Below are 15210 nucleotides of genomic sequence, written 5' to 3'. Positions count from 1 at the left end.
CATGATGTTGCCAGCACCTTGTGTCTCAGCGGTCATGTTGTGTCAGTCATAATGTGCAATGTTAGTTTTCCTGCAAAAAGTAAATGGGACTCCTTGTTCCTTTCTTTTAATAATGGTTTTCTTCTTGCCAATTTTCTATTATGACCAGATTTGTGAATTAATAGTTGTCATGCTGACCGATTATTTCTCCCTGCTGCTTCCTCAGAGTTAGCATGGACGTCTAGGCTGCTTCGCTAATCAGTGAGCACTATGCCAAGTCTGTCATTTTAGGTGAGGGTCCATTCTTTGGTAGCCTTGCAGGGGATGGCTTGAACAGTGCCTTGTGAAGTGCTCAAAGAGCTGGGGTATTGTTTTATAACCTAACTCTGCTTTAAACTTCCCCATAGCATCCTCCCCGACACGTCTGGCACGAGCGGTTAAAAAATTAAAAAGTAATCTGCGCCCTAAAATCGTCAATTCCTCACTGTGTGCCGATACAGACGCCCTGCTTGCTGTGAGAAGATGCTGCAGCTTCTGCACAGAGACTGACAGCCCGGAGGCTTAAGAGACCAGGAAAGATCATGGGGAGGGACGGTTCACCTCTGGGTCTCTCAAATCAAATGGACCAGGAAACGGGGCTGCGGGAGATCCACTCTACAGTGCAATTGTCTAAAGGAATCAGTGGCTAAAGTCACCCACCCTAACCCAAGCCAGTAATAAAACACAGCCACATCAGGCTGAGTCAATCTAATATTTTAAACGGGACCTGATCATTAAAAAAAGCAAGAAACTGTGGCAAGTTAAAATAGCAAAGATGCTGGAAAAACAGGAGAAAGAAATGAGTGAGTAGAGAAAATGTCTGCAGGATCACCCTGTGTGCAAAATTACCAGTTACGTTTTTACCGCTGTTTTTGTTTTATCGTAGGACCGCAGTCATTTACTGGAGGGGCCGAGGTCAGCGTGATCCCAGTCAGCTAGGCCAGTAATGGACCAAGCAGCATGACTACAGGTTAGCAAACACTCCCTACATGGTACCATCCCATCCCAGACTTGGCAGATATTATAAGTGGGCTTAGGATGTGTTCAGGGCACACAGAGCATTAAAGCTTACACTATATGTGAATAAATAATTACTCTGCTTTATCAATTAAAATCAATGTCAATCCCTACTGGCAGAACAAGAAAATAAATGCATTACAGGAGAGAGTCTGTGTTCAAAGAATAATATTTTTCCTGTTTTCCAGTTGGGTTTCTACATTAACCATTTTTTACAAGCCAAAGAAAAATAGAAAGAAATTGAGTAATTCCCTTGCTGTGTTTGTATGTTTAGCCCTTTCCTTATTTTTTTTTATTGTATTTGTGTTCTAAAACTGTTAATTCTATAATGTTTATTATTGTTAGTTGTAGCTGAGGAGGCCAGTTTCCGTTGAGGGTGTGGAGTTGATGCAGAGGGACAGAATAATGCCAGTCATAGGAATGAGGAGGAGGTGGAGGAGGAGCAGGAACCACCTAGACAATGCCAGGTACAGGTGCAGGGCTGGGTTAGTAATGGGAGTTTGCATTGAGTCCTAAAAGACCCCCAAGGATTGCAGTCCAAATCAAGGCTTTTTAAACACAAAAGGACTGTAAGGAAAAATCACATCCCTGATAGAAAATGTTTCCCACACCATTCACGGAGCTGTTGCAGAGCTGGAGAGCTCCTTTAGTCATGGACTGCTGCATCCTTGATGCTCTAAGGAACATTTCCGCAGGTCATTCCTCACGGCTGCAGTCAGACTTTATAATCTCTGCTGCTCCCAACAGATATAATAACTGTTTACATCATTCTAATCGTTGCACAGGTTCTGATCCGATCATTAATTGTTTACACTGTTCCCAGATGCTAAGGTAACTTGCCTTAGCTAGGGATGATGCTGCACTATTATGCATTTTCTATTATCCAGTATTATGTAAATAGGCTGTGGAAAAAGTTTTTTTTTTTTTCCACTGTCAAATATTTTCCACTGTGCAATATTTAATTTGGTATTTACTTGTATCTTCTAGTCTTGGTGTTTCTTTAGAGCTATCGTTAGATTAGGTTAGTTTTTTTTTCTTTCTTATTCTCTTCTTCTTTTCATTGCTAAAAATTGTGTATAACTTCATGTGTGTTTGCCACTGTCATACTCAAATTTCCCCATTACAATACAATAAAGGAATTCTTATCTTATCTTCATCTTATCAAACAAACCTCTGAGGCATTCACAGAACAGCTGTTTATTACGAACATTTACTAATTAGGTGACTTCAAGACAATTGGCAACACTTTATTTTATTTAGGGCTATCAGAGTAAAGGGGCCACAAGGAAATTCACTTTTTAGATTTTTATTTGTAAAAATGTTTAAAAATCATATATCATTTTCATCTCACTTCACAATCATGCACTATTTTTTGTTGATCCAAAACACAAAAAAGGCATAAAATACATTGACATTTGTGGATGTAATCAAACAAAACTTAACAAAATTATATATAAAGAACAAAAAAAAATAAAAAAGCTGGAAAAGACCCTACCAAAAAAACAAACAAGGGGTATAAAAGTTTCGGGAATGTTCCTTTTATTCAGCTGTCTTCATATGATCTTTAATCATAAGTTTGACCCTACAGGTTTTACATGTAGGTGTCAGAGGATGGTGCTTATCCAGTTCATGCAAATCTATCATCTGGTGGCTATTTCTTGCAAGAAGGAAAAATTACACACCTTTAGCTACTCAACTAATTATGACATAAAAACTGGTAGCTACTGGTTTCATTAAACATAATACAAGAATCACCCACAAATGTCTTGATGAGTTATTTTACACTAATAGAACGACATAAACCTACCTTTTGCAACTGCGTCTCCAACTTACTACACTCCTCTTTTTTCTGCTCGATGGCGATTTCCAGGGACTTGAGCTTTGAGTCCTTTTTTAGGCCTGAAGATGCCAGGGATGATGCATGTTCTTTGAGATCGATGAGACTGGACTGCAAGTAGAGAATTAAAAGAGAAGTTGAACACATGTTTAAATCCAGCAACCTTGCACATGTAAGCAGATGTAAAAAGGTTACAGCATCAGAGAAGACGGCTCATGATGGCTGGTGAACAAAGAAAAACATAGAGAGGCATGTGGATCCACCCTGACCCCGTAGGAGAGGGGGTTAGGGTGGATCCACGTTCACACTTACCTCCTTGTCTGTTAACTCTATCTGCAGGCTGTTAACCTTCTCCTTTAGATCTTTGTTCTCTTTCTTATAGGACTCTACTTCTTCCAGACGTTCTCTATCTTCTCTCTCCCTTTGGTCTTTTAATCGCTCAATAATTCTCTCCTGAAGAATAGAAACAAGACACGGATACACACTAGTAAACCGTGTTGACTATATCTAAAATACTGAATAAATACGGTTCATTTCAACCATCTACAACTGTCAAGTAATAGCCTAAAAATATCAACTTAAAATTATAGTGTTATTAAAAGCAATCCATCCCCCCTTGAACGTTTCCTTTTCCCCCGTGGTAACAAACTTGAATAAAATATATTTTATTTGTACTTTTTTGGAATAGACCAAAAAGTAGTGGATAATTCTGATTAGAAGGTCAATGATAAATGTTTCTTTTTAAATACCTACAAAATGTGGCAACTATTTGTATTCTGTTTCCCTGAATCACAGCTTTATAGAAACATTTACTGCAACTGAAAGCATCTGTGAACATCACTTCCAAGTCTTTCTGGAGATTCCCAATATGATTTAGACCTAAACATTGTTTGGGTCATTATGATCCATGAATATACTTTTATCCCTGTTCCGATGAAAGGTAAAGCTCCATGCCAGTCCCAAGTCAGATTTTCTTCCATAATTCCCCTATATTTAGCTCTAACCATCTCTCCAAAACGCTGATATTTCTAAAATGTTTTGGAATCCTGCATCCTCATACTTGCACGTACTTTGTGTTGGTCTATCACATAAAATCCAAAAACAACATTCAGTTTGGGATATCATCCAACCAATGGCTATACCCGCTTATCCTTACACCTTGAACAAGTTGCCAGTCCATCACAGAGCGACATAAGGTTATGTAGGACAAGCAACCATTTGCGTACACTCACACCTAAGGGTAACTTTGGAGAGACCAATTAACCTATCAGTCTTTTTTTCAGACTTTAGGAGGAAGCTGGAGTACCCAGAAAGATCCATGGTGGGGTTTAAACCCAGCCTCAGTTCCCAACTTTCTTGCTGCAAGGCAAAGGTGGTACCAATTGCGCCATTGTGCAGCCTCCTTTGGCCGTGTGAAATTGGCAAAATTTGCAAAAGTTCAACAGATCTGATTATTTTTAGCATGGTGTTTTACCATGAATATTACAAACACGTTATCAAAGTAATATAAATGAGAAATACTGCAACAAAACTAATTCATGAGAAAATCTTAAAATATTTTTCAATGAAAGCCTAAAGCTGCACCAAAAAAAACTGAGGAACTGATTTGTTCTACTGTGCAATAAATACAATTGCTGTAATTTGCCAATAGATAAATAAAAATTATCCACTTTGATTCAAATCTTTTTTAGTATGTAATTCCTCATGTATTTAGACTCCAAAAAGCTTAGGTTCTACTACCAATATTATCATTTCCCCATAATCTCTGTTTCCAACATATTTCAATGTGCCAGACTGCAACACATAGGAATGTAAAAAATACAAACACAGGCAACAAATAAGATCTCACACTTGATCTAACTTGATCCCCATCATGTGTTATACCTTCTCTGACAGCGCCTCCTCCAGGGTGGCCAGGGCAGTGTCTGTGTTACTGGAGTCAGTCTGCAGAGATTTGATCCTGTCCTTGAGATTTCCCAGCTGCTTGTCTTTGTCCCTCAGCTGTTCCTGCAAGTTCTCAATCTAACTCATAGAAAAACAGAACAAAGCCGTATAAAATATAATATCAAAATTGGGCAAAGGATTGCTTCAGGTTTGAATAGTCACACTTAGTAAACATAAAGAATAAATAATGTTTTTTTAAACAATAAGGTCTTTAACATTTTAAAAAAAACATGCTGCAAATAGGTACTTAATACCTGAAATAAAACACACTTCTAAAAAATGCAGTAGATTTATTGTGAAAATTGTTTTTTTAAATCCTAAAGGTTTATGATTACATCTCAAATTGAACTGAGGATAACACTGTTGAGGTCGGCAGATTTTTATTTTGGATTTTGCTTTCATGTATAGTGTGCTAGTTAGTTTGCTTCCAATTTTTCCAATTTGTTTTTATAGAATTATAGACTTTTTAGTTCTTATTTCATATTTTGGATTTTCATTTTTCTATTGAATGTTTTCAGTTCAACAAATTTAGATAGCCCCAGTTCACAACAGCTGTCCTCTCATGGCACTTTACAACATTACATTAAAAAGTTAATTCATTGGAATCATATCAGCAAATTCAAAGTCAAGTACATACATTCCAAATGATTGTGGCTTTCAAACAATGCAGTCAAGTTCTGTTTATATAAACTATACCAGGGGTCGGGAACCTATGGCTCGCGAGCCAGTTGTGGCTCTTTTGATAATTTCATCTGGCTCGCAGATTAAACAAAATATCACCGCTATTGTTTTCATCCGGGTTTTTCGCGCATGCGCGCCGGACTGGAAGGCAGAAGGCGAACACAATGGCGGGCGCAAACAAAGGAAACGACGAGTTCTCAACGTATTTTTCTTCTTTAGATAACGTATCACAAGATCGTTTTAAGAGTAAGTTGATGGTTGATATTGCGACATAGGCACCAGAAACCCCCGCGACCCCATGAGGGATTAAGCGGGTCAGAAAATGGATGGATGGATGAATTGATGTTCACGGACACAGACTGCTCCTCAGCAGAGAGGAACACCCGCCCGGTAGGTTAAAAAAAATTGTTCACAAAGGATTATTTTGGTGTTTTTGTCTTATTAAAATAGGTGGAGGTGTCGGCGACGTTGCAGCGTAAACACAGACGTATAAGCGCGTGTGAACAAGGGCGTAATGCAGCCGCCGTCTGCTGCTGCTGCTGCTGCACCTACTCAGCTTCTCCCGGCCTCGTCTAGCGATCACCACCTCCCCTCCGCTGCTATTTCAGTAGAAAAATGACCAGTGCAAAATTTAGTTGTATTTACCGGAAGTGTAGACTGCACATTCTGTCGGGGTATGATGGCTCCCCCAGTCGATGTGCCTGGGTCCTTCTTCATTGAAAATATCCATTTCTTTTGTCTTTCTTCGGTAAACGAAAGAAACGTACATCCAACGAATTGGAATGCCTCTCTGTGCAACCGGGAGCACAAAAAGTCGTAGGCACTGTTTACATTTCGAAAATAAACTAACTAAAAGCATGCTCTAATTCACCCATTTTGTAATGATAGAATGCGAGAACAGTCCTGTTTTTGCATACAAGCGGGACCCGGAAGTAGCGCGGACGTCGCATGTGACGTCACACATGCAACGTCACATGCTCTCACTGAAATTGGCTCTCACTGAAATAAATTTCCAGATATTTTGCTTTCATGGCTCTCTGAGTCAAAAAGGTTCCCGACCCCTGAACTATACCTTCTGTAGTGAATTTAGATTTTTTTTAAAACGTAGTAACAGCATCCTGCCACCAGATGTCAGTTTTCCCACAACACATTAAAACAACCCAGAATGTCCAAAAGGAGAAAAAGTGATGCAGAATGATGAGTTTAAAGTGTAACTCACATCAAAATGAACTTTTGTTTTACAGATATCCTATAAACTGGACATAAGGGTGCTACTTTTATGTTACTGCGCATTGTTTTATATTTTTATGTGAACTGAAATGAAATTATGAAATCAAAAGTATCATGTATACACATGCTACCGGCCCTTTCAATGACTTCATGATGCTAAAGTGGCCCAATATAGAAATGAGATTGACACCCCTGATCTAGCAGATTGCAGCAAGTCACAGTGTTGCTGCAATTCCTTATACTGGGCTTGCATGTAGCAACAGCGGAAAGAGAAACTTCCCTTTAACAGGAAGACACCTCCAGCAGAACCTGGCTCAGTGTGAACAGCCATCTGCCACGACAGACTGGGGACCTTGAGATGACGGTACAGACACACACACACAAACACACACACACACACACACAAAAAATAAATAAACACACAAAAAAATATAGAAGTACTTATCCATGACTACATTCTATGTTGAAGAAAAGTTAAAGTGTAATGGCAATAGTAGCTCCATTAGTGGCTTCATCTACGAAAGAAACACAGCTAGGCAGAGACTGTAAGCCCTGAACCAATTTTCAAACCTAGAGGATGAAAGAGAGCAAATGGAATTTGTTTTAGTAAAATCTCAGTCAATAGCTATGTGTAAAGGAGAGACAGGGTTAAACATTGCAAGACAGAGCCAATTGTATCATCTATACAACGAGAACATGAAGTTGTTGGCAGCAGTGACCCAGCCAATGTCCCCTCAAGGAAGGTGTCATAGTTAAATAGAATGCCAGGCCACATGTAGCCTCTATGAAGAGGGAGAGAAGATAAAATTGAAAGAGCAGTAAATATACAAAATTGGAAAGCAGGCAAACATAGCAGAGTGAAGGAAAATTGTCATTATATCCTCCAGCAGCTCAACTCCCAGATTCCACATCCTCCTTAGATTTGAATTACATGTTTTAGTGAAAAATTACCTCAAGGTTCTTTACTTTATTGGCAAATGCCAATTTAATAACAATCAGGAATTTAAAAGCAGAAAAAAAATCCAGGTTTTTATGTATTCAAGAGATCCCTGTAATCTACCCAATTGATAAGATTCATTACAATCTATTGGCAAATATGAGGGACGGTCTCGGTCTCGGTCTCAGCCTTAGATGGTGATGCTTCAGTCTTGGGCTCAGCCTCGTATTGTTGGGCCTCGAAAAATTTGGTCGAGGCCAGTTCAGGACCCTGTGCATATTTCAAATACTAACCCTCCCTTTGATATCCGCCGCAAATGCATATCACAAGACAAAAAGCAAACTGATTGTACATGTCCCCCCGGCTCATAGTCACCCCGAGCCGCCCAAACACTGTGACTTTTGAACAACCCCTAAGTAGGCTATCCTGTGCCTGGTGCCTGTCGACTTTCCCAGATGTGGAAGATAATAAGATAAGATAATCAAATTTTATCTATTTATGGCACTTTTAAAAACAACTGCTGTTGGCTAAAGTGCTGCAAACAAAAACGACAACAACAATGCAAAGTTAAAAACATAAAAATTTAAAAAACATACGAATAAAACCAAAATAATATAAATAAAAACTTTACAAGACCAAATAAAACCATAAGTTAACTTATATGCTGCAATAAAAACCAGTGAGTACAAAACAATTGAACCTAAGAAGAAGAGTAAAACTGAAGAGTAAAACTCAGATTCAGAGACCCTGACCCTCGTTACAAATGTTGCATCAGTTTGCAAATATCCTTATTAGTTTACTATGATGATTATTGAATACCCAGAAGTTTAGTGTTTAGTCTTTTTAATTCAGCAGTTTGTGTGGTAAATTATTACTTTTTTGTTGTTGTTGTTTTTTAGAAAGAAAGACTAACCTAAAATATAAGTCTATTTCAAAAGATTCAGCCTTAGTCTTGACCTTGGCCTCCGAAGAACCGGTCTTGACTCCATTACTGGTAAATATAGCTGAGCATCATCAGTATAAAGGCACCACTTTATCTAAAATTTCCTATTATTGTGCTTTAAATAGACAATTCTTAATTAAACAGGGAACAAGCCTCCTATGAATAATTGCCCTATTTTTTTCATGGAGGCTACATTGTCTAATACATCTCAATCAGCAATTGAGACACTTTCTCAATTTGGTAATGGGACACATGGTGGTGGGTAACAGTACAGAAGGTGCAGACAGGTGCGTTAAGCTATGACTTTGCTTCCTGTTCTGGACATTGGGTTGCCACTATTTTGGCAATAAATTCAGCCAGATACCTAAGCAGAGGAGCTGCTCCGTTCAAAGTGGGATGGATGGCATCTCTCCGGATGAGACCAGGTTTTCCCCAAAATGTTTGCAAATTATCAATATAGCCCCAAATTGTTTTCAGGACAGCACCTAGACAACCAGCAGTTCTGCCTGGATTCATCTTCTTTATCCAACGAGGGGTAGCATAGTTAGGACAGAAAGTTTATCACTTCATAACACGTTACAAGTAACTTTTGTTTTGTCAGGCAAATCTCAATAAACATAACTCAAGAGAATTAACGAGCAGTGCAATAAGTTGTATATCTACTTAAGCAACAAAATATATTTTTTCCTGCTTTTAAGTGAATGTGACAGGGCGTAGAGATGGACTAAAATGCACCACAAGTTTATTTTTATCCTGATATTATTTGACAATAATTGCAATATATTGTCAAATGGAACAATGACATCAAATTATCCCTGTATACAATAACTGTAAAATCTGAGAAACTTTCAATTTCAAGTATCAATTTCAGTTAAAGCTATAAATCAACTAAACATATTTGAAACATCTTTGTTACCTAATTATTTAAAAACACCTTCCCAAATAGGAACAATGAGATTTTTTCTACAGTTTTAAAGCCTCAATCATGGACTTGATGGAGGCAATCAGCTCTTTGAAAATAGTGCAGAGAAGAAGCCGATAGCGAGCGCAAATGATTGGATAAAAGTTGAGCTGAACCCCCAGCTTTGTGAACTCTAGCCTTAGAATTGACAGCTGGTTAAAAACTTGAATAAAGTAGATAATATAAAGTATAACTAGTGAGTAGGTAACACTGCATCAGGATTTCTGGCTGGCACGTATCTTAAAGCTAACCCAGGCATTCGTTTCCTTTTTTTTTTTTTTTTTTTTCTTTCTGTGGACACTACACCCGTCAAGACACACTCTCACTTGTAATGGAGAGAGCAAGTACTCTGCCTTGTGTTTTCATTGAGTGACTTTTTTTTGTATCCTGCTTCTCGCCCAACAACTGCTGGAGATAGGCACCAGCTCCCCTGCAACCCTGCAAGGATATGCAGCTAGAGACGATGGATAAATGGACTATTTTAGTCCAGGAGACAATAGGTTGACTGAAATTACGATACAATCGTTATTTGTTTGAAAGTTCTGATGACTCCTAGAGTAAAAAGTACATCGTTCACCCACACACTATGCTTCAACATAATGTGTTCAGCTATTGTTCTCAACTTCAACCTTTAAAAAGCCTAGATCTTCTCCTTCCTTCTCACCTTTTTCTGCAGGACATTAATCTTTCTTTCCTTAACTTCCAGCATGTCCTTCATGTCCCTGATCTCTCCAGCGAGGGTTCCCTTCTCCTCTGTCAGATCCTGCAGCTGCTTCGTTTTCTTGTTCAGGAAGGACTCCTTTTCCTCCAGACGCAGACGTAGAGCGTCCACCTGAAGGATGGCACAACCACGACGTTTAAGTGATAATCCGATTGCTTTAAACGAACAGAGTTTTCTTAGTGCTGCTAATATTTTAGGAAAACTTCTTGCGGCTTTTAAACACTACTGCATATTGACAGAATGTTAGCAAGTTGTTTACATTGTTTACATTTCAATTGTTTACATAAATCGCTGCTGCATCTTTATCCTGAAATCATTTTACTGTCATTTTTCAAGCTGTATGCAAACAAAATTTCGTTCTGTACGCACTTTGTGCATACAAAGTGACAAATAAAGTTGTCTAAGTCTAAGTCTAAGTCTAACTACTTGTAGGAAAGATCTGCAAAATTTAACCTTGGGGTTAGTTACAGTGTTGCATGCAGCAAGCGACTGCTCGGTTGAGTCTTGGGTTTATGCAGTTGGGACAGATGTTGGGAAGTTTTAATCAAATATTTGGTCGTTGATTCCTACCCAGTTTGTTGGGTTGTTTACACAAGAGAATAAGTTGTTTAACTTTTTACTTGCTCAGTAGTTAGTGAAGAGGGTGTGCTTTTATAGCAGGATATGCAAGAACCTGTGATGCACTGTATATTCTGCCGTTTTTCAATCAGAGCCAGCAATAACGATTACAGCAAACTCAGATAATGTGTTGTATGGGGCCACACATGCCAGCCTTCACTCCCCACATTAGTGAACTTGCTTGTGTAGTCACAGGTTCTGATCAACCCACTCCTCGGTAGCCTTGATGTTGGACTTTAGTCACTTTAAACTACATTTTTCAGGATAATAACCAAGCCAGATATGCTGGGTGAAACCCATAACCCAATCCTGCGTTGTTAATATGAACTGACCCAGGACGGGATACATCCTTGCTTTACCCAGGACTTTGTGAGCAAAGGAATCCAACAATTTTCTCCAAGCAGTTGAATTTTTCTAAACTGAAAATCATGCTTTATCAATTAACGCTAAAACATAACATGAATTTGTGGAACTGGTTCTGTTGGCCCTTGGTGGAACCATAATCGGGGATCCAGGTCTCAGCTTTCAGACCCAGTAGAGGAATTAAGGGGAAAATGTAACTCTTACACCAACTATCTGATCGTTGTACAGATAATTGTAACTAGAATAAAAACAACAGATGTCTTTCCAATATATAGATATAGATCTTCTGTATTTTGTTTAGCTGACAAACAAGTGAAGGAGTTTTTTTTATTACCTCTGTTTGCAGGATGGCAGCACGTTGCTCTTTGGCAGTGAGAGACTCTTTGAGCACCTCAATATGCTGTTTGCAGTCTGAGTTCTGGTTGTTGAGGGTCTCTAGTTTTGTTTGCAGAGCCAATAGCTCTGACTCTTTCTTTGACAGCTCCTGCTTCAGTTGGTCAATCTGTACAATACACAAAAAACAACCTCTTGACTTCATGACTGACCCAAGATATCAGCAATATCAAGTTTTTACCAGCGCAATGTCCACGTGTGTGTATGTGTGAGGAAAAAGTCTTGTTGAACAGTGAGACCACTATCTTCATCAGCACGCCTTTTTTCTCATTAAAAATGCATTTTGGGCTGACTCCCCTCCATGTTTCATACATTATACATTGCCCCTATTCATGATTGATGAAAAGAAGTTTAAAAATAGAGCAACAAAACTGTGGCTTTGACTTGTATCTTATAGAGAGTTCTTTGTAAACACAATCGGAAACCTCTAAAAAGAGAGGTTTAGAGCAACACAGGACTATTGACTGGTGATGGTGATTTAACCTCCTTTAACATTTTGAACCTTTGAAGTTTTGGTCGTTTCATGCCAGAAAAGCTGACATAGAGGCTTCTGCCTTGGTACACTTTGTGCCAACCGTACGCCATTTTGTACCCACCAGATGTAATTATCTATATTGTACTTATCATGTAAATGTGGTTTTATGACTTGAAAAAATCTTAACTACCAGCAGGAGGGGAGATAATATGTAATTTTTCATAAAGGGCCGTAGTTATACAAGGGGTTAAGAACCAAAACAAATTAAAATAGAGTGAAATACAGCCTTTTAATAGATAATGAACAATTACATTATATTATATTTCAGGGTTTGAGGAGTTCTGGGCTGGACAGTGGCCTTAAATTGTAGCAAGTAAGTACTGGGTTTGGATCCCAGCCTGCGGTCTTTTTGTAGAGTAGGTTTTTTTTTTTGCATGTGTGGTTACTCTCTGGGTATTCTGCCTTCCTCTCACTGTCCAAAACCATAACCTTTAGGTTAACTGGCCTCTTTAAGTTTCCCCTAAAGTGTACCCTACTCCTTGCCCAGTGACTGCTGGATGTAGAAGCCACACCACTGTGGAAGAATAGGGATGGATGCATGTATATTTGGGCAGTTTTATGGCAATCTCCATAATTCATGAAAGAAAACTGCAAAGAAAAATAAATTCATGCCCAATGATTTCAGTATATGAGTACAATGTTTTTTTGTACACAGGTATGAAAAAGAAAGTGATAATGAAAATGAGTATATGAATAAGCGAAAAGGCAAATGGACCCGGAGCCACCACCGATCCCTACAAATGTTTCATGTATTGCACAAATATTAAACATACACATGTCCGATTTGACAACATACAGTTGGTCTCAAAAGTGTACACACCCTCTTGACATCTCATGACAAAACCTCTTAACAATGCAGTATAGTTCAAATGAACTACAAATAAATCTGTGGGAAGTAAAAAGGTGTCTTATTATCTATTAGTATGAAATCAGTATCGAATACTAAAGAAATACTTGGTGGAAGCATGTTTGGATTAAAGGTAGCTTCACTTTCTCCTTTGGGAGAGAATCTGTCTGCATCCCACATTTTGACTTGACAATATTTGGCTAATACATGCTACAGAAATTCTCCAAATCTATCAAATTGTGAGGACATATCTTCTTCACAGTGAAAACTGTGTTCCATCTGATGAAAAAGCACCCCAGAGCATGATGCCGTCAACATCTTTCACTGTGTATGTGGTGTTCTTTTGATGTTTGTTTGTGTGTGAAAAACACTTGGAACTGTGGCCCAGAAGCTCAAGTCTTGTTTTATCATAACATAGCATATTCTTCCAAACGGTTTTGGATGTTTTTCTTAGTTGAAAGAAACTGGGAACTGAATCAAAAAGTGGTTTAATAAAGTATTGGTTTAAGGGTGTGCAAATGTTTACAACCAGATTATTGCCTTTTATTTTTTATGTTTCCTCGAATAAATTTGCTTTTCACATGATTTGTACGAGCCGTGTATCACATTATATGTAACAAAGATTTTTAAATTATTCATTAAAGTCCATTAACATCACAGACACTTGGGATTATAACAGGGGGTGTGGCCACTTTTAAGCGAGACTCTGTAATGTTTACTTGTACTTTATGTGTTCATAATGTGGTACATGTTACAAACATACTACTGGTTCAACATGTTCTTGATCTGATGAGAATCATTTACTCTTACATGCTGATGTCCTTTTGCACACTTCAGTTTCTTAGGGCATGTCTGTTTGGACAGCCATGCAAATTACACAGTTCTGTAACTTGAAAATTTTAATTTAGTGCACAGTATTTTACTGTGTGCATAAATGTATCAAACGACAGAGTGTTTGTGTGATACATTCATGCAACTGCATAATAATCCATATCGTCTGTGGAGGGACTGCTATCTCACTTTTTGTCTTGGAAATTAATCCTATTAATTGCTAAGGACTATTTGCATGCATTAAGCTTCTTAGAAAGTGTGTTGGTTGATTCAATAAATTTATTTCATGGGGGGGTGGGCGGAGGTTTGCATTCTGAGCTGGTATCAGTCTCATCAAATATCTCATTATGGTGACACATAATGACAATAAAGATTCCTAAATCGTGATTTTAAAGTTAACTGTGATGATCAGTTATATTGAGCCCCTTGTTTTTTCTCCTCCTGTTTTCATTCAGATTTGTTGTGATCGGTTATTGTTCTCAATTTTTCAAATAGAATGAATAAAGAACAAAATAACATGTATAAAAGTTTCCATTATTAAAAGCAAGCATTTTCCTTTTTAAACCTTAACAGTTTAAGTTAAGTGCATGTGTGATTAAGGACCATCGTTCCAATTAAAAAAAGTAAAAAACAAAGCGACTGGACTTGTTTTCCGTAAAACAAGTCCAGTCGCTTTGTTTTTTACTTTTTTTTTGGAATAACCATGACCTGGATGACTGAGAATCTTCACCAGCATAAGGACCATGATCTTAGCTGAACTTAAAAAAACAGCAGAAAATTCACAATGTCTTTCTGAATCCACATGCCTCTACCTTGGTCTTCATAAACTTGGAGTGATTCTTGTAGACCTCCATCTGTTTGATCTCCTCCTCTCGGTCTTCTGTGTTAAGTAAACTGTTTGCCTTCAGCATCTGGATCTCATCCTCCAGATCTCGAATGTTGCGCTCCAGAGAGGCAATCTTGGTATCCTGCACACAAACATGCAAAGGAGTCACGCCTCAAAACTCAGAGCACTATTTCTGCTGGTTGCATTCTGCAAGTAAATCTGAACTACAGACAAGAGTCCAGGAATAAATATGAAGACTGAAATCAACCCAAACGACTTGAACAGACAGAGAGACAGAGGAGACATGAAAAGAGGAGATGCAGAGAGCTAAACAGTGAACGGAAGAAGCTTTTTGGTTTGGCTCGGAACAACTGCAGTATCTGTCAGTAAAATCAAAAGCTTTCTACCCAGCTCTTTGCAGTGGCTCAAAGGATTAATCACCATTGGGAAATATTGAGTGCACATCCAGCACAGACTGATCCTTCAGAAACAGAGAGAGACGTGCAAA

General features: G+C 38.4%; 1 protein-coding gene across 7 annotated transcripts in view; it reads right to left on the bottom strand.

Annotated features, from left to right (window-relative positions):
- erc2 (ELKS/RAB6-interacting/CAST family member 2) overlaps positions 1 to 15210 on the bottom strand; it is a 64031-nt gene that overhangs the window by 22948 nt on the left and 25873 nt on the right. For all 7 annotated transcript variants that reach the window (XM_036152115.1, XM_012849613.3, XM_021308993.2 and 4 more), the window contains 6 exons: positions 14689 to 14844; positions 11605 to 11772; positions 10233 to 10400; positions 4757 to 4894; positions 3185 to 3325; positions 2843 to 2983 (listed from right to left, as the gene is read on the bottom strand). In XM_036152115.1, coding sequence (XP_036008008.1) covers positions 2843 to 2983; positions 3185 to 3325; positions 4757 to 4894; positions 10233 to 10400; positions 11605 to 11772; positions 14689 to 14844 — 912 coding nt within the window. The remainder of the gene's footprint in view (positions 1 to 2842; positions 2984 to 3184; positions 3326 to 4756; positions 4895 to 10232; positions 10401 to 11604; positions 11773 to 14688; positions 14845 to 15210) is intronic.

This window comes from Fundulus heteroclitus, chromosome 20 (assembly GCF_011125445.2).
Source record: "Fundulus heteroclitus isolate FHET01 chromosome 20, MU-UCD_Fhet_4.1, whole genome shotgun sequence".
Classification (NCBI taxonomy): domain Eukaryota; kingdom Metazoa; phylum Chordata; class Actinopteri; order Cyprinodontiformes; family Fundulidae; genus Fundulus; species Fundulus heteroclitus.
Note: the sequence above shows the minus strand (reverse complement) of the source record. Positions and strands in the feature narration are given on the sequence as shown.